Raw genomic sequence first — 22298 nt, 5'->3', positions numbered from 1 at the left:
GCCATGCCCACCCCAGCCCCCCCGAGATCAAAAACAACCCTGATGTGGCCCTCAATGAAATCAAGTTTGACACTCCCAAGTTAAAGGAAGCCAGTAGCTGCTGGAGAAAAGAACCCTCTGGATTGGCATCATGAAGATCCTGTCCTAGATACCTTATTTGGGGGAGGAAAATGCACCCTGAATCAGAGACTCAGAGCATGCTCAAAGGAACTACTGCGGATCACCTACTCTAGAGGCAGATGCGATGTCAGCCCTTTGGGGAAAGTCCAGACAAGAAGAATAAACCATGAGTACTAAAGGTGCTTTTCCAAAAAGGCAACTGGGCTGGGCTTTTTCCTTGAAAAACTTCCACTTCTCATTCAAGAAACAGTCTTCAGTCTTCATTTCTTGGATGAGAACTGAAACATTTTCAAGGGAAAACAAACACCCAAGTCTGGTTGCCTTTTGGAAAAGAACTTTTGGGGACAAACATGACTTGGATGATTGAGAATCTTTGAAGACATGAGTACTAAAAGTACCTTTATTGTAAGACTAGCCGGCGTTGCTCGGGTATTTATTTACAGAGCAAAAAAATGACCACATGTAATTTCTAATGTTGGATTTCCCCCCCCTCACCAGTGGGAGCCCCCTTGTGGAGTACTGTGAAGCCGTTACCATGGCAACAGTAGAAGCCATTTTAAGGCACAACAGGCTGTATTGTAACAGAACACATACCTCGAGGGGTGTTAGGGGTGTCTTACCCCCCCCCCCCAACCCCCAAATATTTTTCTCCAAAGGGTAAGTCATCTGTGTACCAAGTTTGGTTGAAATTGCTTGAGGCGTTCCAGAGTTATGCCGGAACACACACATGTACACGCATGTTTTTGTCTGTCTGTCTATCTATCTATCTAATCTTATCTATCTATCTATCTGTCTGTCTGTCTGTCTGTCTGTCTGTCTGTCTGTCTGTCTGTCTATCTATCTATCTATCTATCTATCTATCTATCTATATCTAATCTTATCTATCTTTCTATCTATCTGTCTATCATCTATCACCTCAGAATCTTGAAGTCTGGAAGCCCTTCTCTCCTTACTTTTACTTTCCAGAGAACCAGGGGGTTCCCTTCTGAGACACTTCCCAGGCCTCTTTTCCTTTCGTGGGCTGAGATACCTTTTGCATGTTGTTGTCTAGGCTGCGTTTCTTCCTCCTCCCGTCTCCCAAAGTCATTCTCACATGCCGTTACATGAATTGAGGTCTAAACCACGGCATCTGTTTGGCAGAGATCCTTCTCAGAAAACTCTTACCAGCCACTGCCTGCAAAAAAACTTTGCTAGCTGATTGTGGGACCTCCATGGAGCCTTTCCCCAAGTTTCTAAGTGTAGCTGTTTCTCGTCTGTTGACTCTCCCTTGACAAAACGTTTCCACCCCTTTTTCACTGGAGCAAATTCAGAACAACTTCTATCTTGAAAATCCGCCCTTGCTTCCAGTGCCTTGCCTCTCCTCACCTTCTCCCAAATGCCTCCTCACCTTGGCACAAAGACGAGCACCCCGTTGGTTCGGATGGAATAGATCACTCCGTCCGCTGAGCGCTGCTCCTCCCGCGCAGGACTCTTGTCGTTGAAGAACATGCACTGGAAGAGCCCCGTGGACTCCTTCTGAACGTGCTGGGCCGCCTTTCCAAAGAAAGCAATTGCAATTAGCCACAGACGTTGCTCTCAAAATGTTTTAGGGTCTCAGATATTGTCAAATCCAGGACCTCTAATGTTGCCTGCCATTTCTTTGGCCCTTGTCCCTTTGCCAGCAGGATCTGAACTGCTGGTCTGTTCTGTTGTAACAAGCTAACCAGCACCCTTGCAACAGAAAATCCACTGTGGCTATTTTAAAGAAAAACCAGGATTAGAGAGCCACTTTGGTGTTCTGGTTAAAGCAGCAGGCTAGAAACTGGGAGACCATGAGTTCTAGTTTTCTCTTGGGCACGAAGCCAGCTAGTGACTTTGGGCCACTGCTCTCTGACTCCAAGAGGGTAAATCTCTTTCAAAAATAAAGGTAAAAGGTTCCCCTCACACATGTGCTAGTCTTTCCCGACTCTAGGGGGCAGTGCTCATCTCCGTTTCAAAGCCAAAGAGCCAGCGCTGCCCGAAGACGTCTCCATGGTCATGTGGCTGGCATGACAACACCGAAGACACACGGAACGCTGTTACCTTCCCCCCAAAGGTGGTTCCTATTTTTCTACTTGCATTTTTTTACGTTCTTTCGAACTCCTAGACTGGCAGAAGCTGGGACAAGTAAAAGGAGCTCACTCCGTTATGCAGCACTAGGGATTCGAACCGCCGAACTGCTGACCTTTCTGATCAACAAGCTTAACGCCTTAGCCCCTGAGCCACCACGTCCCTCTTCCAAAAATACTAGCTAAGAAATCTGCCAGAACGTGTCCAGGAATTCAGTAGTAGGCAACACCAATGCATAATACCTGTGGATTTTGCATCTGTGCAGCCCAACTGAATGGCTGCACAGCCAAAAAAGTCCTAAAATCACCTGCACCCTTGATTGTGGCAGCTTCCATGGCATCGTCAGCATCTTCTCAAGAGGATACAGCTACCATCACAATGCTGTTTGGAAGGGGGGGAGGGTCCCTGGTGGTCTCTGATCTTCGGCTGTTTTCTTGCAGATGTTTCATTACCCAAACTAGGTAACATCATCAGTACTGTTTGGGTGATGAAATGCCTACAAGAAAATAAGCAAGCTCAGAGAGCATCAAAGGACCACTCATTCCAACCCTGAGCAACAAATATTCTCTTTTATTGTGAGTTTGGAAGCAGTGCCGTATTCTGGATCTTGCTGTCATTCAGCACTTGGCACATGTGGGAGGATAGCTTGTTCTCCATCCCCAGGAACCACACTTGAAGAACTATTGACTAAGGTGGCCTTCTGCGTGATCATCCACGTTGAAACCAGACCCTGGCTTTCCTTTGGGGTTCAAGAACCATTGTCCTATTTAGTCCACCAGGGTGGAGCTACAACCAAAATTCATGAGGTTTGCATAACGTGAAATAATGTTTCTAACACTCTGACGATCTATGCAAGCTGTGTAAGACTACAAAAAGATTTTTTTCCCACGACGGTGAGGCGCGAAACCTGTTTTCTCTCTCTGCTCTGCTCTATTAAGGTGGGAGACAAAAATGACCTCAAGTCTTTTTTGCTTTCTGCAGAAAATAAAAACTGATTATCGGTAGCCTCGTGTTCAGAGTTTTATTGGAATTATCAGATTCTGAGCTGAATTCAAAAACCTGACACCTCTTTTTGAGAGAAAACTTTTATAAGATGTTTTATAGATGGCATTTAGATCCTAAAAAAATGGCTTCTATGTATCCGAATTTACAACCTAAATGCTGGAGATGTGATTCTGTGGACGCTACATATTTTCATATATGGTAGACTTGCAAAAAGGTTAAGGCATTTTGGATAAAAATATGGTGGATTATGCAAAATGTTCTTAAAAAAAGGATAAAGTTTTCCCCTCAGTTAATTTTGTTAGGTATAATTACTGCTTGTACATTTGTAGAGATTAATTTGATTTTGCACTTAATAACTGCAGCTAGATTGTTGGTGGCGCAATACTGGAAGAAGGAAGATTTGCCTACTATCCAAGAATGGACATTCTGCATATCTTAAGGACTATTCAAACAAGAGATATAAACGAGACTGGAAAAAATAGATTGATTATATTCAAAATAAATATGTGACTAAGAAATTCCAGATAGCTTATGATTAAGATCAGGAATGATATAAATTGTTTAGAGTTAGCCTAGCCAGGAGGAGCTAAGATCAATTTAAAGATGTTATTAACTTTCTACTTTCTTTTCAAATATATTTTAGACAGTTTTTGTTAAAGACTTATACCTTGTATTGGTTCTGGGAAGTCGGGGGGGGGGAGGTTGGGGGGGGTTGCGGGGGAGGAGGGAGGGAAGTAAATATTTGTAACTAAATTAGGCTTGAGTGTGTGTGTTGGGTTTTAAAGCACTATGATCATAAAAAAAAAATTGACACCTGGATGAGGCATGGATAAAAGGAAACTGGTCCGTAGCCTTACCCGGTTCCTGTGGTTGATATGTCTGCATAGCTCTTCAAGTTCTTTATTGCCAAGCAAGTAGCCTTTCGCATCCACTCCCTCTTCTGCTGAGGTGGCCGCTAACAAGAGTCTGTGGACAATTATATCTGCGTACCTCCTAATGGGCGATGTGAAGTGGGTGTATTTATCTAGAGCAAGGCCTAAGGTGGAAAGCACACGAATAAGCCAAAGCCCGCAAGGCCAGGTGCAGAAGTAAGAAACAAGACCCGTCGCCCACGGGGCAGCAAATACCGTAATGGAAGAAGTCTTCCTCGGGACAGGATCCAGTTGAAAAATAGACCGCGTTTGACATGGCTTGAGTGACCATAGACCTCAACAGCTGGTTTACCAGGGGGTCAGAAGGGTCAACCGCTCTGTCCAGAGAGTCAGCTAATGCCTTGTTAGACCTGTCAGCGAAAGAACTACCATTACTTCTCTTAATCGCTCAATGCCACATAACAGGAGTGGGCAACGAGGATCCCTTTACAACCTGTGGACTTCAACTCCCAGAATTCCTGAGCCAGCTGGAGTTAAAAGTCCATAGGTTGTAAAGGGGCCATCGTTGCCGACCCCTGCCCTGTAGTTTTCAAGCTGATAAGTACACTATATTGCCAAAAGTACTCACTCACCCATCCAAATAATCAGAATCAGGTGTTCCAATCCCTTCTGTGGCCATAGGTGTATAAAATCAAGCACCTAGGCATGCAGACTGTTTTTACAAACATTTGTGAAAGGATGAGTCGCTCTCAGGAGCTCAGTGAATTCCAGCGTGGAACTGTGATAGGATGCCACCTGTGCAACAAATCCAGTTGTGAAATGTCCTCGCTCCTAAATATTCCACAGTCAACTGTCAGCTGTATTATAAGAACGCGGAAGTGTTTGGGAACGACAGCAACTCAGCCATGAAGTGGTAGGTCACGTAAACTCGTCCAACATCAGTGTGTGACCTCACAAATGCGCTTCTGGAAGAATGGTCAAAAATCCCCATAAACACACTCCTGAACCTTGTGGACAGCCTTCCCAGAAGAGGTGAAGCTGTTATAGCTGCAAAGGATGGACCGATGTCATATTGAACACTATGGATTAGGAATGGGAAGTCACTTACAGTAAGTTCATATGAGAGGAAAGGCAGGAGAGCGAATACTTTTGGCAATATAGTGTATAATACAGTGGTGAAATTCATTTTTTTTACTACCGGTTCTGTGGGTGTGGCTTGGTGGCCGTGGTATGGCTTGGTGGGTGTGGCCTGGTGAGCATGACAGGGAAAGGATATTGCAAAATCCCCATTCCCTTCCCACTCCAGGGGAAGGATACTGCAAAATCCCCATTCCCTCCCCACTCCAGGGGAAGGATACTGCAAAATCCCCATTCCCTCCCCACTCCAGGGAAAGGATACTGCAAAATCCCCATTCCCTCCCCACTCCAGGGGAAGGATACTGCAAAATCCCCATTCCCTCCCCACTCCAGGGGAAGGATACTGCAAAATCCCCATTCCCTTCCCACTCCAGGGGAAGGATACTGCAAAATCCCCATTCCCTCCCCACTCCAGGGGAAGGATACTGCAAAATCCCCATTCCCTCCCCACTCCAGGGGAAGGATACTGCAAAATCCCCATTCCCTCCACACTCCAGGGGAACGATGCTGCAAAATCCCCATTACTACTTCACTCTGGGGCCAGCAAGAGGGGCATTTGCCAGTTCTCCAAACTACTCAAAATTTCAGAACCTGTCAGAACCTGCTGGATTTCACCCCTGGTATAATAAAGTCAAGATGTGCTGTGGCATCCAAACAAGCCAATGCAATGCTAAGTTGCATTAACAGAGGGATACAATTAAGATCATGGCCAGTGCATGATGCATTCAGCCCATGGGCTGGGAGTTTGACAGCCCTGCCATGCACTAAATAAATAATACATCCACTTACCGTGTGTCAATCGAAAAGCCTTTTGCAGCAGCACATTCTCGGACCTCAGAAAAAAACTCCTGCCGGGGCGGCGGATGCTGACGAAGCAACGCCTGGTAGGGGAACACCTCCCAAATCCTCCTGGCCACCCAGTGGTTTGCCAGGATCATGCACTCGGCGATCGTCTCGTGGACTTCCAGCGGCTGGCGGGGGATAAGGTCATCAATGTTCTTCTTGTCGTCCAGCTGAACCCTAATTTCCACCCCTTCCAGCTCCAGGGCTCCGTAGCTGCTGCGTTTGGCTCGGAGATGGCGGGCAACATCAGTTAACTTCCCGATGGCCCACGTCAGTTCCTCTAACTTCTGTCGCCGTGTGTTTTCCTCCATGGCTTTGAGCTCCGGGATTTCCGCGGCAGCTGTCAGGTCTCCCTCTAGCAAAGCCTGGGCGGCCTCGTAAAAGAGTTTGTAAGAAGAGCGAATGATGGTTCTCTTGTACCGGACTCTCTTTATTTCATAAGAGGCCTTGTCCAGCTCCCAAATAACACTCACCGCATACCTGAAAACAAATATTCAAACCATCCCCAATGAAGGCACCTACAAGCAATGTGTCAGGGTTCCAAGAAATACACCCATAGCACACAGAACTCCGAGGCAGATAAATTCCTCAAATAACAGTTTTACTGGATATATCATATTGACACAGGCTGGTGAAAACTGACTCTGAATGTTCCTGTGGTTTTCATCTTGTGTTATGTAAAGTGTATTAAGTGTAAAAATGGAGTTGCTCTGGTTCTTCTCTTTTACAAGAATAACCCCAATTCTTTCACTTAATTAAAAGTAAAAGTTTTTCCCGTTCCCCAAACAGTTATATGGTCCAATCAAGGTGCCATCCAGTTGCCTAATAACATCACTCCTCCTCTCTCTCTGGTGTGAGAATGTCCTTAGTTCCCAGGAGAAAGTACCATATTTTTGGGAGTGTAAGATACACCTTTTTTCCTCAAAAAAGAGGCTGAAAATCTGGGTGCGTCTTATACATTGAATACAGCATTTTCTGCCTCCTGAAGCCCCGCCCTGTTCACCAAAATGGCCATGCATAGCCTTATGGAGGTGTTCAGAGAGCTCCTGGGGACTGGGGAGGGCAAAAATGAGCAAAAAATGGGCCGTTCCCCCCCCAGCCCCCAGCAGAACTCTATAAGCCTCCATAAGGCTATGCATGCAATTTTGTTGACAAAAAACAGGCCCATTTTTGCGGAAAATGGGCCTTTTTTGCTTGTTTTTGCCCCCACCCCCCCACCCCCAGGATCACTCTGCAAGCCCCCCCAAGGCTATTCATGCCTTTTTGTTTTGGAAAAAAAACCAGGGCCGTTTTCCTCCTGTTTTGGGGAGGTTTGCAGAATGAAAAATCTTTTTTTTCTCCCTTTTGGAAAGCTCTTTAACTGATTGATGAGAATTAGATTGATCAAGTGCTGTGCCAGCAGAAACAAAGTGTTAGGTACTGCAGATTGTCAGTGATTTCCTTCTCCAGCACGTGGATAAATCTACCTACCTACCTACCCACCCACCCACCCACCCACCCACCTACCTACTTACTACCTACTCTCTCTCTCTCCCTCTATCTACCTACCTACTCTCTCTCTCCCCCTAATTACCTACTGTATTTCTCTCCCTCTATCTACCGAAAAAATACGGTATTTTGTTTTGGCTACAAAACCCCAGTTATCTCTATTCCTCCCTCCCTATCCCTCAGCTCCATTGTGGCAACGCTGAAGCCTCAAAATGGCCTTGGTCAGGTCAGCTTCAGGGTTGACATGTTTTATACAATAATAATAACACAGAAAAAAAGTTTACAAGTATTCTATGTCATTTAAAGCAATCACTTAACATTTCCAGACTCTACTTTGGTGGAAGGACGGAATTTTGAACGTGCTTTCGAACTGCCAGGTTGGCAGAAGCTGGGACAAGTAGTGGGAGATCACCCTATTACGCGCCACTAGGGATTCGAACCACTGAACTGCTGAACTTTCTGATCAACAAGCTGAGTGTCTTAGCCACTGAACCACTGCCCTCTCCCTCTCCCCCCCCTCTTATTTCTATTTCTAATTCTAATTTTTATATGGCATATACGTGTCTCAGCCCGCAGAAGGAGGGAGGGCATTGGGGACATCTTACTTTCTATTTGCAAGATTCTACTTCTGTAACCTTATAATAACCTTATAACCAAGTACAGTTTTTTCATACCCTACTGGAAAACCATCTTTTACTGCAGCGGATGAGCCCAGTCATACACTCAGCAAGAAAAGGCAGCCTGTATTTTCTTTGTTAAAAGACGGCAAGTCTTTATATTTAGAATCATAGCTCCTACCAGAGTTAGTGTTGGTGAAAAGGTGTACTAAGGTGGTGGAGGGGTGGAGTAGCTTAACTTCTCCAACACAAGGAGCTGATAAGGCTTAAAACTCACCTGTCCACGTTCCCAAGAAGAGAGCATAAATTGGCACTCAAGATGGCAGGCAACATGTCATAACGACGGTCAGCTAAGTAATAAGTAGTAGCCCTAAGAAATTGGGAGCAAAGCAAAAGTACTGAGTGGTTTTTCTCTCACCGAACATTTTTTTGAAGTTTTTTTTATTTTTTATTCTCTTACATATAATTATAGGTATATATTCACATAATTCTTCTTTACATTTATCACTCATATGTTATTCCATTTAAAAGTTGATAATATAAATTTGGGTTGTTTTATTTACCATCCCTTCCGCCTGTTTTAACATCACCTTATTTTCTCTTTTTTTTCTCCCTCCCTCCCTTCTCTACTTCCTTTCTTCCCCCTCTCCTTCCCCTTCCTTCTTCTTCCCTTACCTCTCCCCTACTCCTATTCTTCCTCTTCCCCATCCTCTTCCTACCCTCTTGCCTTCTCTTTCTCTCCCTTCCACCCTCCTCTCCTTACCTCTTCCTTCCTTCCCTCCTCTTCCTCCCTCCCTTTTTTTCCTATTGTTATAGGTGTCTCTTTCAAATCTCAGTTTATATTTTCTTGGGATAGTGTTTCCGCAAACCCAAATATAGTTTACTATCATTTTCTCATTGGACATTTTGAAGCTTTAAAAAAGATTAGATACACTTTGTAGCATCATGGTCTTTTTAAGCCTTCCAGTCAGTCTTGACTCCTGGACAGCTCCAGGCAGCTCACTTGGTAACATATTCGGATGTGTTCAGGCTTTTAATTACGGAATATAAAATAACTTTAACTAGACAAGAGGTGTAGGTTTCATGTAGCATTTGGATTAATGATAACATGTTAATCTTTGTTGAGAGTCATTCTGGTGTTGTGGCTAAGGCCTTGGGCCAGATACTGAGTTGTAGCCTGAGTTGTAGCCTTTTCTGGTGCCCGAAAGCCAGCTGGGTGACTTTGGGCCAGTCACTCTCTTTCAGCCCTAGGAAGCCGCCAATGGCAAACCATTCTCAAAATCTTGCCCAAAAGAACCTGTAAGGACCTGTTCAGGAGACCACAGTGACTCAAAGGCACACACATTTCAATGGCCATTAAATGAACTTGTTCTGACCTGGTTCCAGGAGTGAAATCCAGCAGGTTCTGACAGGTTCTGGAGAACTGGTAGTGGAAATTTTGAGTAGTTTGGAGAACCGGCAAATGCCACCTCTGGCTGGCCCCAGAGTGGGGAGGGAATGGGGATTTTGCAGTATCCTCCCGCTGCCACGCCCACAAAGCCACGCCCACAGAACCGGTAGTAAAAAAAATTGAATTTCACCACTGCCCAGTTCCCAAACATGATAAACCCTTTGTAGTTAATGAAACATCCTCTTTATTAGGAACACCAGCTTTCTAGAAGCTCAAGGTCATTCTTTGTCTCCGCACCTCTGCACCTGACAGGAACTAGATGGGTGGAAATGCCAGTGTGGCAGTGGGAGATTGGACCATGTGATGGTCTTGTGGGTGTGGGGGGGAAGATCCTGAACTTTCAAGTAGTTGGGGAAAACCTGGAAGCTTTCAGATTTGGGTTTTCCCAGATATGCCAACATGGCTCTCTTCATAAATTGGAACTTTGAGCAATATTTTGCCTTGGACTCTGACTTAATTTTGGATTCTGTTTGGAACCCTGACACTTGGCAGATTTCCCTTGCTGTTAAACAGAAAAAGCCCTACCTTGCTTTGGCCTCCATATCGGTGTAAGAATTGGCTGCCACAAAATGAGTTACGTCGGCAATGTGGACGCCCAGTTCCAGGTTGCCATTGGGAAGGAGCCTGATGGAGAGGGCATCATCCACATCTTCGCAGCCTTTTGGGTCAATGCTGAAGACCAAATGGGTCTCTCTCAGATCGAGGCGTTTCTGCTGCTCTTCTGCGCTTACTTGCCATGGCTTCTCTTGGATGAGAGTAGGCATCTCACACATCTACAGGAACCAAGAGTGAGACAAAGAGAATGCTGCATTATAAACTGAGTACTGGTATAATGGAGCTCAGGGATTCTCGACCTGTGGTCCATGGACCCCTGGAGGGACACAATGTCACAGAGGGTCTGCGAAGCCTTGAAGAAATGTTATGATTTACCATATTTTTGGACTATAAGACGCTCCAAAGTATAAGACGCACCTAGCTTTTGGGGAGGAAAACAAGGGGGGAAAATCTGCTTCTGCCTCCCAGCAATTTGCTTCCTTGCAGCAAACATTAGAGACAATATACACTGTTTGTAGTGTTCCATTTCAGACTATACTTGTACAGATGCTGTTAAAATTGATGTGGCTTTCTGGAAGTATACTTTATTCTCTGCTATTTAAAAGAAGATACAATAGCACTGGGCCTCTTCAGATCAAGCATTTATTTTAAAAAGCTTCTTCATTTTGTTAAACTGTCTAGAACAATAATGAAGCAGTCTTTAAAAATATGTCTAATAATTTGAACATTCTATAGGCATTTATAGTTATTGACTTACCTCCTTGCGGCAAATAGTAAAAAGCCTGATTAGCACAAGAAAAAAAATCTGCCTCTGCCTCCCAGCAATTTGCCTCCTGGAGCAAACAGCAAGTTGCACTTTCAATTTCAACAGGGCCTCCCCATCATCAGCTGTTTCAGGCTGCAGGGATTGCTATAGCCTATTGCAGCCTCTCTGCAAGCCCCAATTTCCTTGTTTGCTGCAAGGAGGCAAATTGCTGGGAGGCAGAGGCCAAAGGGTGGGGGACAGTTGGTGTGGCTACATTCTGTGTATAAGACGCACCCAAATTTTCACCCTCTTTTAGGGGGGGACCATGGGGAAGAAAAGGTTGCCAATCACTGATCTGGGTATTACTTTCTAGAAGTATTTCTCAACCGTGGCAACCTGAAGAGGTGTGGACTTCAGCTCCCAGAACTGCCCACACATCTTTAAGCTGCCAAGGTAGAGAAACATTGCTCTAGAGAGGTAACAGTTCATCAGTGCAGGTAGTCCTCAACATATGACCATAATTGAGCCCAGAACTTATGTTGCTAAGTGAGAAATTTGTTAAGTGAGTTTTGCCACATTTTACTTGTCACGTTTGTTAAGTGAATCACTGCTGTTGTTAAATTAGTAACACAATCATAAAACGACTTTAACACAGGTAAACCTCCAAGTGCTTCAAGGAACCGCTAAATGTGGAAAACTGTCTCTTTCTTTCAGTTCTGTTGTAACTTTAAATGGTCACTAAGCGAACGGTTGAAAGTAAAGGACTACTTGTGTACCGCCCGTAACATTTAATTTAAATTCATTTTTAAATTTAATATTTTTTAATTTAATTTCTAAATTTATTTTTTATTATAATTTAATTTTTAAATTAAATTAAATTTCTAAATTTATTTTTTATTATAATTTAATTTTTAAATTTAATTTAATTTCTAAATTAAATTAAATTTCTAAATTTATTTTTTTATTATAATTTAATTTTTAAATTTAATTTCTAAATTTAATTTAATTTTAAAATTTAATTTAATTTTAAAATTTAATTTAATTTTAAATTTTAATTTAATATCTACATTTAATTTAACTTTTTAATTTAAAATCACCATGTCGTGTCTTCGAACAGCACTGGCTCTTCGGCTTTGAAACAGAGATGAGCACTGCCCTCTAGAATCGGGAACGACTAGCACATATGTGCGAGGGAAACATTTACCCTTACTCTAATCTAATCTAATTTAATTCAACCAAAAAAGAACAAGAACAACAAAAGCTTACCTGGGCCTCAGAGAAAGGACTAACCGAAACGGTATTCTCCACCAGAATTGTTTGTATTTCTCCTTCAAGGTCGCCTATCCGGCCTACAACCCGCACAAAATGTCCGTTGGGGTACAGCGAGGTGGATTCCCAAGAATCTATACGCACGACAACCCGGAAATCCTGACGCAAAACCACATCAGAGGTGTCAGAAGAACAGAAAATATCTTCATACACACACAAAAAAAAACACGGATTCTGAGGGAATGTTGAAGGCCAAACAACCGCTCACCTGCAATGCCTCGGCCTGCTGAGTGCTTATTCGGATTTTGGGGATCCTGTAATCCCAGGGGGTCACAAGAACCTTCTGGGCATTTTTGCTGTGCAACTGATTCTCTTCCCTGGATGGGAAAGTGACCACATACTCGCGCCAGTTCTTCTGCAGGATGCCCACCACTTTGCCTGGAAGGGCAACCGAGGCCAATGTTCAGATTAACAGAGTTGGAAAGGACCCTGTAGGTCATCTAGTCTAATCCCCCTCCCAAGCAGGAGACCCTATACCATTTCTGACAGAGGGCAGTCCAGTCTCTTCTTGAAAGTCTCAAGTAATGAAGCTCCCACAACTACTAAAAGCAACTTCTGTTCCATTGGTTGATTGTTCTCACTGTCAGAAAATTCCTCCTCATTTCCAGGTTGAATCTCTCCTTGTTCAGTTTCCATCCATTATTCCTTGTCTGGCCTTCGGGTGCTTTGGAAAATAGCATGAGCCCCTCCTCTCTGGGGCAGCCCCTCAAATATTGGAAGATTGCTATCATGTCTCCCCTGGTCCTTCTCTTCCCTAGACTAGCCATGCCCAGTTCCTGCAACCGTTCATAGTATGTTTTAGCAATAGCAATAGCAATAGCAATAGCAGTAGACTTATATACCGCTTCATAGGCCTTTCAGGCCTCTCTAAGCGGTTTACAGAGAGTCAGCATATTGCCCCCAACAATCTGGGTCCTCATTTTACCCACCTCGGAAGGATGGAAGGCTGAGTCAACCCTGAGCCGGTGAGATTTGAACCGCTGACCTGCTGATCTAGCAGTAGCCTGCAGTGCTGCATTTAACCACTGCGCCACCTTGGCTCTACCTTGGTTTTAGCCTCCAGACCCCTCATCATCCTGGTTGCTCTTTCAGAATTTCAGAATGCACACTTACACAATTAAGCACCATATCAGAACTCAGCCCAGTCTTACCCACCCCAATATCCTCTCCCCGAAGACCTGCCTTACACTTGATAATAAAACCTTTCAGTCCGGTTTCAGGCCTGGGTACAGCACAGAAACCGCTTTGGTCGCCCTGACTGATGATCTCTGACGGGCCGGGGATAGAGGACATTCCTCTATCCTGGTGCTTCTTGACCTCTCAGCGGCCTTCGATAACATCGACCATGGTATCCTTCTGCGACGCCTTGGGGAGGTGGGAGTGAGAGGCACCGTTTTACGGTGGTTCTCCTCTTACCTCTCTGACAGGTCGCAGTCGGTGTTGGTCGGGGGGCAAAGGTCGACCCCTAGGCCCCTCAAATGTGGTGTGCCACAGGGTTCGGTCTTGTCCACCCTCCTATTTAACATCTACATGAAGCCGCTGGGTGAGATCATGCGACAGCACGGGGTAAAGTACCATCAATACGCAGACGATACTCAACTGTATCTTTCTGCCCCGTGCCAGCTCAGTGTAGCGGCGGATGTGATGTACTGATGCCTGGAGGCTGTTAGGATCTGGATGGGGGTGAACAAACTTGTGCTCAATCCCGATAAGACTGAGTGGCTTTGGATGCTGCCCCCGAAGGACAGCTTAGACAGTCCATCCTTAAACCTGGGGGGTGTGTGTGAAAATGTATGCCCCTCAGAGAGGGTCCGCAATTTGGGGGTCCTCCTGGATTCGCAGCTGAAACTGGAACATCAACTATCGGCTGTGACCAGGGGCGGGGCTTTGCCCAGGTTCGTCTGGTGCACCAATTGCGGCCCTATTTGGATCGGGAGGCACTTCAAACGGCTACTCACGCCCTTGTCACCTCAAGGCTGGATTATTGCAACGCGCTCTACATGGGGCTACCCTTGAAAAATGTTCGGAGACTGCAGTTAGTCCACCAAGGTACACCCATGTTACACCTGTCCTCCGCAAGCTGCACTGGCTACCAATTGGTCTCCGGACGCAATTCAAGGTGTTGGTTATTACCTTTAAAGCCCTACATGACTTAGGGCCAGCGTACCTTCGAGACCGCCTACTGCCACATACCTCCCAGCGGCCAGTAAAATCCCACAGATTGGGCCTCCTTCAGATGCCGTCAGCCAGTGTCGGCTGGCAGGCCCCCGGAGGAGAGCCTTCTCTGTGGCTGCTCCGACTCTTTGGAATCAGCTACCCCCAGAGATCCGGATCATACCCACTCTCATGGCCTTCAGAAAAGCTGTAAAAACCTGGCTGTTCTGGCAGGCCTGGGGCTGTTGACTTCACTGTTGATGTCCAGCCCCGATTAGAATGAATGTATGAGGTGCTGCTATTTTAAACCGTTTTTTTCCCCGTTATGTGTTCGTTATGTGTCTTTCCTTTTTTTCCTCTTTTTTGTAAGCCGCCCAGAGTCCTTCGGGATTGGGCGGCATATAAATTTTATAAATAAAATAAATAAATAAATAAATAACTTGGGCTGGGAGCTGATCCAAATACGAGACTGGTTTCTTCTTGGACACGTACCGGTGGGCATGGGTTCACCATAAACCTCCCCAGGGGTTTTCTCTTCGCCCTCATTCTCTCCAAGGGCAGCTGTCCGTCTTTTCCACTCCTTCTGAGGCAATAATTCCACGGCCACCACATCCCCATGGATTGCCCTATTCCGAGCTTTTGTGCCGTAAATGAGAACATCTGTCTTGAGATCTGGGTGCCAAGGAAGGAAAATATGGATCAAGAGAACTAGGATCTCCAGCGTTAGAGAGGAGAGAAAAAAAGAGAGAGGAGATTTTCAATCTGATTCAGTTTGTTAATTAAAGATATTCATGGATAAGAGAGATGATCCATTCAATAACGAATAATTAATTAAAGTGGAACAATATTATTTTAAAAAATCAAATATGCAAAAAAGCCTCATTTTAACATAACTGTTAAGATATGGCTTGTCAGTTTTTTTTAAAAAAAACCTGCCCAACATTGCAGGATATTAATTTTGCTAATTGTTATCCCAATCCAATCCATTCCTGTTCCAAGTATCCTCAATAGCTTTAGGGAACCCATCCCTCAAATGGCCCTGAGGTTCAGCTGAACCCACCACAGGGGCAAAGGTTAGAGAAATGTGGAAACAGCATTCTCAAAAGCAGATTCCACCCATTCAGCCAGCCTTTCTTTCAGGTAGCCTAGTTAGGTCAGGGATTGAGGTATAAATGAAAAGAATAATATTGAATTGAATTTTTAATGAAATTGAATTTTAAATTAATTTAAATTGCCCCAAGGGTACATTGCACAGGAAGGCAAAGGGAGTGTGCTGAATTTGTCCTCACCTTTCTCCTTGTTGCTAGCGCCTTGAAGCCGCATGAATGCCTCTACTTGGGCTCTGTGCTTATTCACATTCAAGACCCCCTACAAAAACGAACAATAAAATAACAGAAGAGCAGTGTTGGAAGGAACCTCGGAGGCTTTCTAGTCCAGCCCCGTTCATGGCAAGAGACCATATGCCAGTGATGGTGAACCTTTTCAGCACTGGCTGCCCAAAAGGGATGTTGAGCAAGCACACGCAGCACCGAGCGCCGCAAAGGAAGCACTTTGAGTGTGCTGCTCTCATCTGGGCCGCAACCAGGAAGAGGAGCTGTCCAGGGGGCATGCTTGCTCCCAAAAATGAACTTCTGGTTTGGGGTGCATGCATGGGCGCCGGCCAGCAAGTCTTCCGATTACTGCTGCGCATGCGTCAATCAGCTGGCTCATTGCCGCATGCACAAAAGCCAGCTGACCATCGCGGAAGAGGAACAGGTGATGCCGTGCGTACTTCGGGCACATGTGCCATAGGTTCGCCATCATGGCCATATACCATCCCATTAAAATGACTATCCCATCTCTTCCTGAAAGCCTCCAGTGATGGAGCACCCACAACCTCTGGAGGGAAACAGTTACACTGAATAATTGTCACTGTCATGAAATTTCTACTTAATTCCAGGTTGCTTCTCTCCTTGATTAGTTTCCACCCATTGCTTCTTGTTCTATCCTCAGGTGCCTTAGAGAATAGTTTGACTCCCTCTTCTTTGTAGCAGCCCCTGAGATATTGAAACACTGCTATCATGTCTCCTCTAGTCCTTCTTTTCATTAAACTTTACTGCAACCGTTCTTCATATGTTTTAGCTTCCAGTCCCCTAATCATCTTTGTTGCTCTTCTCTGCACTCTTTCCAGAGTCTCCACATCTTTTCTACATCGTGGCGACCAAAACTGGATGCAGTATTCCAAGTGTGGCCTTACCAAGGCCTTATAAAGCAGTACTAACACTTCGCATGATCTTGATTCTATCCGTCTGTAAATGTAACTTAGGATTGATTGCATCAGTGTTTTTTAAAAAAATATTTTTTAAATTGTGGAGCAGTTTCAGAATCATACATGGCAAAGCCTTGGTTTATTTCAGTTCCCTGATTATATACTGTAAAGGGAGGTTTTTCTCAATTATATTGATAAGAGCATCTCTGTGGTATCAGAGTATTAGGAAGTGAGTGAAAATCATTAGTCGTGGTTTAAGATAAGCAAAGAATTGAACCGTGAAGGGCTTTGGAAATACCTAGTATAAAGATTGCTTCAGGATTCAAATACTAAAGAGAGCCACCCACAGCATGGAAATGAATGGCAGTCCATATTTATTTTTGTTTGTCCTGGATATTCTTTGTTTGATTTGTTGGCTGACATTCTTTTAAGTGCTGCCTGGAGGAATACTGAGAATTTTTACCAGCCGAATGGTTTAGGTATCATAAAATGTCCATTTGTATTCGTGCACGAGATAAATAAGTATTTTAAAAATAAAGTCACATGCAACAAAGCAAAGTTGGTCCTGATGAGAAAGGATGAGGAACACAAGGAGGGGATGATTCCTTACTCAAGTATTTTTAATAGAGGTAGTCCCCTGGGACCAGGATTTCAACTGCTAAGCAAGGCAGTTGCTGGATGAGTTGCATCTGATTTTATGACCTTTTTGACATGGTTGTTAAGTGTATCACTGCAGTTGCTAAGTGAATCACATAAGTTGTTAAGCAAACCCAGCTTTCCCCATTAAACTTGCTTATGGGAAGCTGGCTGGGGGATTCTGGGAATTGAAATCTACAGGTTTGAAAAGTTTCCAAGGTTGGGAAATTCCGATCTAGGTGAATGCAATACAAGTAGTCTTCGATTTATGACTGCAATTGAGCCCATTGTTTTTGTCGTTAAGGGAAGCATTTGTTAAGTGAGCTTTGCACCATTTTACGACCTTTCTTTCCACAGTTTTTAAGTGAATCCCTGAAGTTGTTAAGTTAGTAAGATGGTGGTTAAGTGATCTGGCTTCCCCACTGACTTTGCTTGTGAGAAGGTTGCAAAAGGGAATCACGTGTCCTAAGACATGCCAGTTGCAAAATGTCTGAATTTTGATCACATGAAAAATGGTCAGAAGTCACTTTTCCCCAATCCTGTTGTAACTTCAAATGGTCACTAAATGAACTGTTGTAAGTCAAGGAAACCTGTACCTTTAATTTTCCCTACAACTTCAACCTGGAGAGGCAGCCTGGATGAGATACCGGCTGACACTAAAAGTCACTGAGTTTTCATGGCGAGAAAAGATGTGAACCTGAGCCTCTGCGGCTCTTAATTCAACCCCTTAAGCAGCGAACCACACGGGCTCTGTCTATGGAGATTCTCCGCCATCCAGGCCATGGTGGCCCCAAAGGTGCTTTTCCAGGAGGCAACTGGACTTTCTGGTTTTTTTCTTTTGAAGACGTTTCGCTTCTCATCCCAGAAGCTTCTTCAGCTCTGACTGGATGGTTTTTCTGTGTCCCCAGGGTCACCTGATTGGGGCTCCTGGTTCTGTAGTCTGCAATTTTTCCTGCTGGAAATCCATTCCTACTCCCACATCATTCCAAGGGTCTTCATCCCAAATTGTATGACTACTGCAATGCGCTCTACATGGGGCAGCCCTTGAAGAGTATTCGGCGACTTCAGCTTGTCCAGAATGCAGCCGCGCGAGCGATTGTGGGTGCACCTCGGTTCACCCACGTAACACCTATCCTCCGCGAGCTGCACTGGCTGCCTATTGGTCTCCGGATACGCTTCAAGGCGCTAGTCGTCACTTATAAAGCCCTTCATGGTATTGGACCTGGGTACTTGAGAGACCGCCTACTGCCAATTACCTCCACTAGACCAATTAGATCCCACAGACTAGGCCTCCTCCGAATTCCATCCGCCGGCCAGTGTCGACTGGCGACTACCCGGAGGAGAGCCTTCTCTGTGGCTGCTCTGACCCTCTGGAACGAACTCCCCGTGGAGATTCGTACCCTCAGCACCCTCCAAGCCTTCCACATAGCCCTTAAAACCTGGCTGTTCCGACAGGCCTGGGGCTAAAGATTCGCTGCCCCTATCTCGAATGGTATGATTGTTGTGCTTTTAACTATGTATTGTTTTGTGTTGTTGTTAAATTGTCTGTATCTCCCCCTTCCCTTCTTGAGTTGTGAGCCGCCCTGAGTCCCCTTAGGGAAAAGGGTGGCATACAAATGAAATAAAACTCTAAACTCTAAAATTCTGTACAGATTCTCAGTCATCCAGGTTACGGCTGCCCCAAAGGTGCTTTTTCAGGAAGCAACTGGACTTTCTGGTTTTTCTTTGAAGACATTTTGCTTCTCATCCAAGAAGCTTCTTGAACTGAGAAGCGAAACGTCTTCAAAGAAAAACCAGAAAGTCCAGTTGCCTCTTGAAAAAAAAAAAAACACCCTTGGGACTCACTGCCTCATGCTGCAGATATTATACCCATCAAACTGGCCTCTCTTCTATTAGCTTTCCCCAGTTCTTTGAAGCTTGGGGCAAACGCCATCAACCAAGCCATGTTATGTATTTTATCTGGCCAGCTGTGCTCCGTTTATTACAGTTGCTTCGCTATGTCATTTTCAGAGTCATAAACAGCTAATTTTTATTACTACTTGTCAGGCCATTTTCAATTTATCTAAAATAAATTGCTGCTAAATGCTCCGGATTTTCATTTTGTGGATTTGGGGCTTTTTTCCTACCAATTCCGTAATTCTACAAAGGCCAGCAGAGACACTGCTGCCAAGATTCTGGGCCCTTTTATTTTACCTATAGAGACAATAACCCTTTTATATTATTGAGGGAAAAGAGCAAGAGAGATGAAATACATAGGAAGGGCTCCTATTTTCAGGAATTTCCCATACCCGTTTTGACATATCTCCGACCCTCTAACATTTTCACCATTATTTCCAAGAAAAAAAAACCCTGCATAGAAATATTATCATAGCTCATGGCTTATTATTCTGTACAGGTCTGCCTCTTTTGGAATTTACAGCCGACTCTAGCAAAATCGGCCCACTTGGCCAGATTGCCTGATCTGGTCTGCAAATTTTAAAGAAAGATGCTTGGAAGTTTAAAGTAAGCTCATTGTCAGATCCGTGAATCTGCCATTCTTCAGGGGAAGAGGGCATTGGGCATCTTTAGTGTAAACTAAAATGTAAACTTTGTATACTTTTATACTTTATTGCTCTCTCTCCTACGGATCCTGTAACCATTGGTTTATAACCTTTAGCCTGGTGCTTTCTCAGAGCAGCCGGTACAATAACATCTTCAGACCTGCGGATTGGCTGAATCCACACTGGGCTGTTGGGAGGGGTTTCTAATTCCTTTTATTCTAACTGCATGGCCTGAGGGCCCTCAGAGCCTGCTTTGATTTCGCCCTGCTATCACTCCTGTTCAATAAAAGGTCCCTTTTGAAATGCTAAGTTTCAAGAGTCTTTACTTTCTCGAATGAGGAGGAGGAGCTGGGCCTTACACTCCCACTGAAAAGGCTCTGTTGTTGTTGAGCTACTTTGAGGTCAGAAATACTGATAATTTCCCCTCTGACATTTCCGCTTTCTGTGTGTGCATTGGAAGCCTCACCTGGATGTAGTGTCCTGATTTGATCCCAGCTTCCAGGGTCTCTATAGGGAGATGCTCGGGATATTCCTTCCCGCTGTTTTCATGGCTTTCGCTTTCCCGTTCACGTCGCGACTGGAGGATGGAATCCAAAAGCTCTTGAGCGGATTTTAAATCGGGCCAGAAGTTGTCCAAATAATTCTGTGTGCACAGACAACAAAAAAGAAGTTACCCACCAATTTACTTCATGAATTGCAAGATTGATGTCAGCTGTGCAAGAGAGGCCAGTCAACAAACATACCCCCAAGAAGTAGTTCTACTTTACGCTGAGATTACATTAACAGAATCTTATCAGTCTCAATGTATAGCTCTCCTCCCCTCCCCTTTACATCCCAGAAACTAGGGAGGGTCCTTTCTGAGCTGTTTGCCACGCCCATGATGCTTATCCAGCCTCTGCTGCGTCTTATCCAACCACTCTCTTGCCTGCAGCTCTTCCTCCCGCCTCCAAGGCCATTCCCACATACCATTATAAGGCCTGGGGAAGACCAGTTAATAGCACTTCCAGTGCCTGAAGTGAGGGGAGCAAGACGTCCATTACTTTTCTGCAGGGAGTTGAGATGCGCAGCGCACAGGACGACACTTCAAAGGAGCTGGGCACATGTCCACATGGTGTGCTGCCCAACTCCTCACCACCACCACACATACAGCAAGAGTTCCGCAGGTATTTATTCAAGCCCCGCAAACAGGTCCTCAGAGAACACCCCCGTTGCGCAGGTCCGGATTTTGAGCACAGTACGAGAGTCGCTGGGTAACCGAGTCCAATGGGCACACATGAAGTCCAGGAAAGCAGTTCATAGGTCAAATGAGTCAGGATACACAGCAGGAACACACAAGGCACGGAACTGGGCACGCGGCTCCAACAACACTCAAGCCCTCAGTATGGGGTTAAGCAGGGGATGCCGTGCAATCCTTCATGAGAGGCAAGGATGTCTCCACACGAGTAGCCTAGCTCAGTGGTCTCCAAACTTGGCAACTTTAAGACCTGTGGACTTCAACTCTGGGAGTTGAAGTCCACAGGTCTTAAAGTTGCCAAGGTTGGAGACCACTGGCCTAGCTGACAGGTGTTGTGCCTGCCTCCTCTCTGGTCTACCTCCTCCTCATTGCTAAAAGGCAACAGCTGTTCCGACTCTTAGCCTGGAGCCTCCTGACCAACTGGCTGCAGCTGGTCAGCTTCAGCCTGTCGCTTTTCCAACGACCCAGCTGAGGCTGCTCCGTCAGGCCAGCACTCCTGACCCAACACTCAGCTCTGTGCTTTACTCTGTTGACTCAAATTCACCCTCCTCCGAACTCGGGTCCAGAGAAGGTCTTTGGGGGAGAGGGGGGGAATCCATGAACCACTCATAGAACACGCTCTGTCAAAAGAAAGCCGTGTCTCTTTGGTGCACGAACCTTAAAACCCAGCAAAACAGTCAACTTCCACTTCTAAGGGCATGAGGGCATCTCTGCAAAGAGGGCATCTCAATTATCAGCCAGTCTGGAATTGATGGGCTCCAGGTACCTTAAACAAGGTAGGGGACATGCAGCCGATAGGAAGGTTGTCAGGCCTGCAGCCATCTTTTCTTTTGGATCTTTGGCCTGCCACACTTTCTATTATTCTACTATACATTTTCTATTGTGGGAAAATGGGAGGGAGGATTGCAAGGAGAGATGCTATGTAGCCATAACAAAAAAATTTCTAGAAAGCCAAGGTCATCCTTTGTCTTTGCACCTCTGCACCTGATTGGAACTGGATGGGTGAAGCTGCCAGCATGACAGTGGAAGGTTGGACCATATGATGGACTTGTGGGTGTGGGGGGAAGATCTTGAACTTTCAACTGGGTGGGGAAAACCAGGAAGCATTCAGATTCGGGTTTTCCCAGATGTGCCAACATAAATTGGAACTTTGAGCAATACTTTGCTTTGAACTCTGATTCAATTTTGGATGCTATTTGGCACCCTGACAAAGGTAAGGTGTTGAAGAGCACAACAT

General features: G+C 45.0%; 1 protein-coding gene across 3 annotated transcripts in view; it reads right to left on the bottom strand.

Annotated features, from left to right (window-relative positions):
* The window catches only part of DIS3L (DIS3 like exosome 3'-5' exoribonuclease), a 37517-nt gene that overhangs the window by 2565 nt on the left and 12654 nt on the right, over positions 1-22298 (bottom strand). For all 3 annotated transcript variants that reach the window (XM_087704377.1, XM_087704379.1, XM_087704378.1), the window contains exons 5-15: positions 20294-20470; positions 15693-15771; positions 14896-15075; positions 12458-12627; positions 12187-12348; positions 10146-10393; positions 8448-8540; positions 6012-6545; positions 4341-4495; positions 4071-4249; positions 1508-1653 (exon numbers count right to left, since the gene is read on the bottom strand). In XM_087704377.1, coding sequence (XP_087560503.1) covers positions 1508-1653; positions 4071-4249; positions 4341-4495; positions 6012-6545; positions 8448-8540; positions 10146-10393; positions 12187-12348; positions 12458-12627; positions 14896-15075; positions 15693-15771; positions 20294-20470 — 2123 coding nt within the window. The remainder of the gene's footprint in view (positions 1-1507; positions 1654-4070; positions 4250-4340; positions 4496-6011; positions 6546-8447; positions 8541-10145; positions 10394-12186; positions 12349-12457; positions 12628-14895; positions 15076-15692; positions 15772-20293; positions 20471-22298) is intronic.

Source organism: Thamnophis sirtalis, unplaced genomic scaffold (assembly GCF_051295495.1).
Source record: "Thamnophis sirtalis isolate CommonGarterSnake01/CBP01778 unplaced genomic scaffold, rThaSir2_p1.2 scaffold_2, whole genome shotgun sequence".
Lineage (NCBI taxonomy): Eukaryota > Metazoa > Chordata > Lepidosauria > Squamata > Natricidae > Thamnophis > Thamnophis sirtalis.
This window is presented reverse-complemented; position numbering and strand designations above follow the sequence as displayed.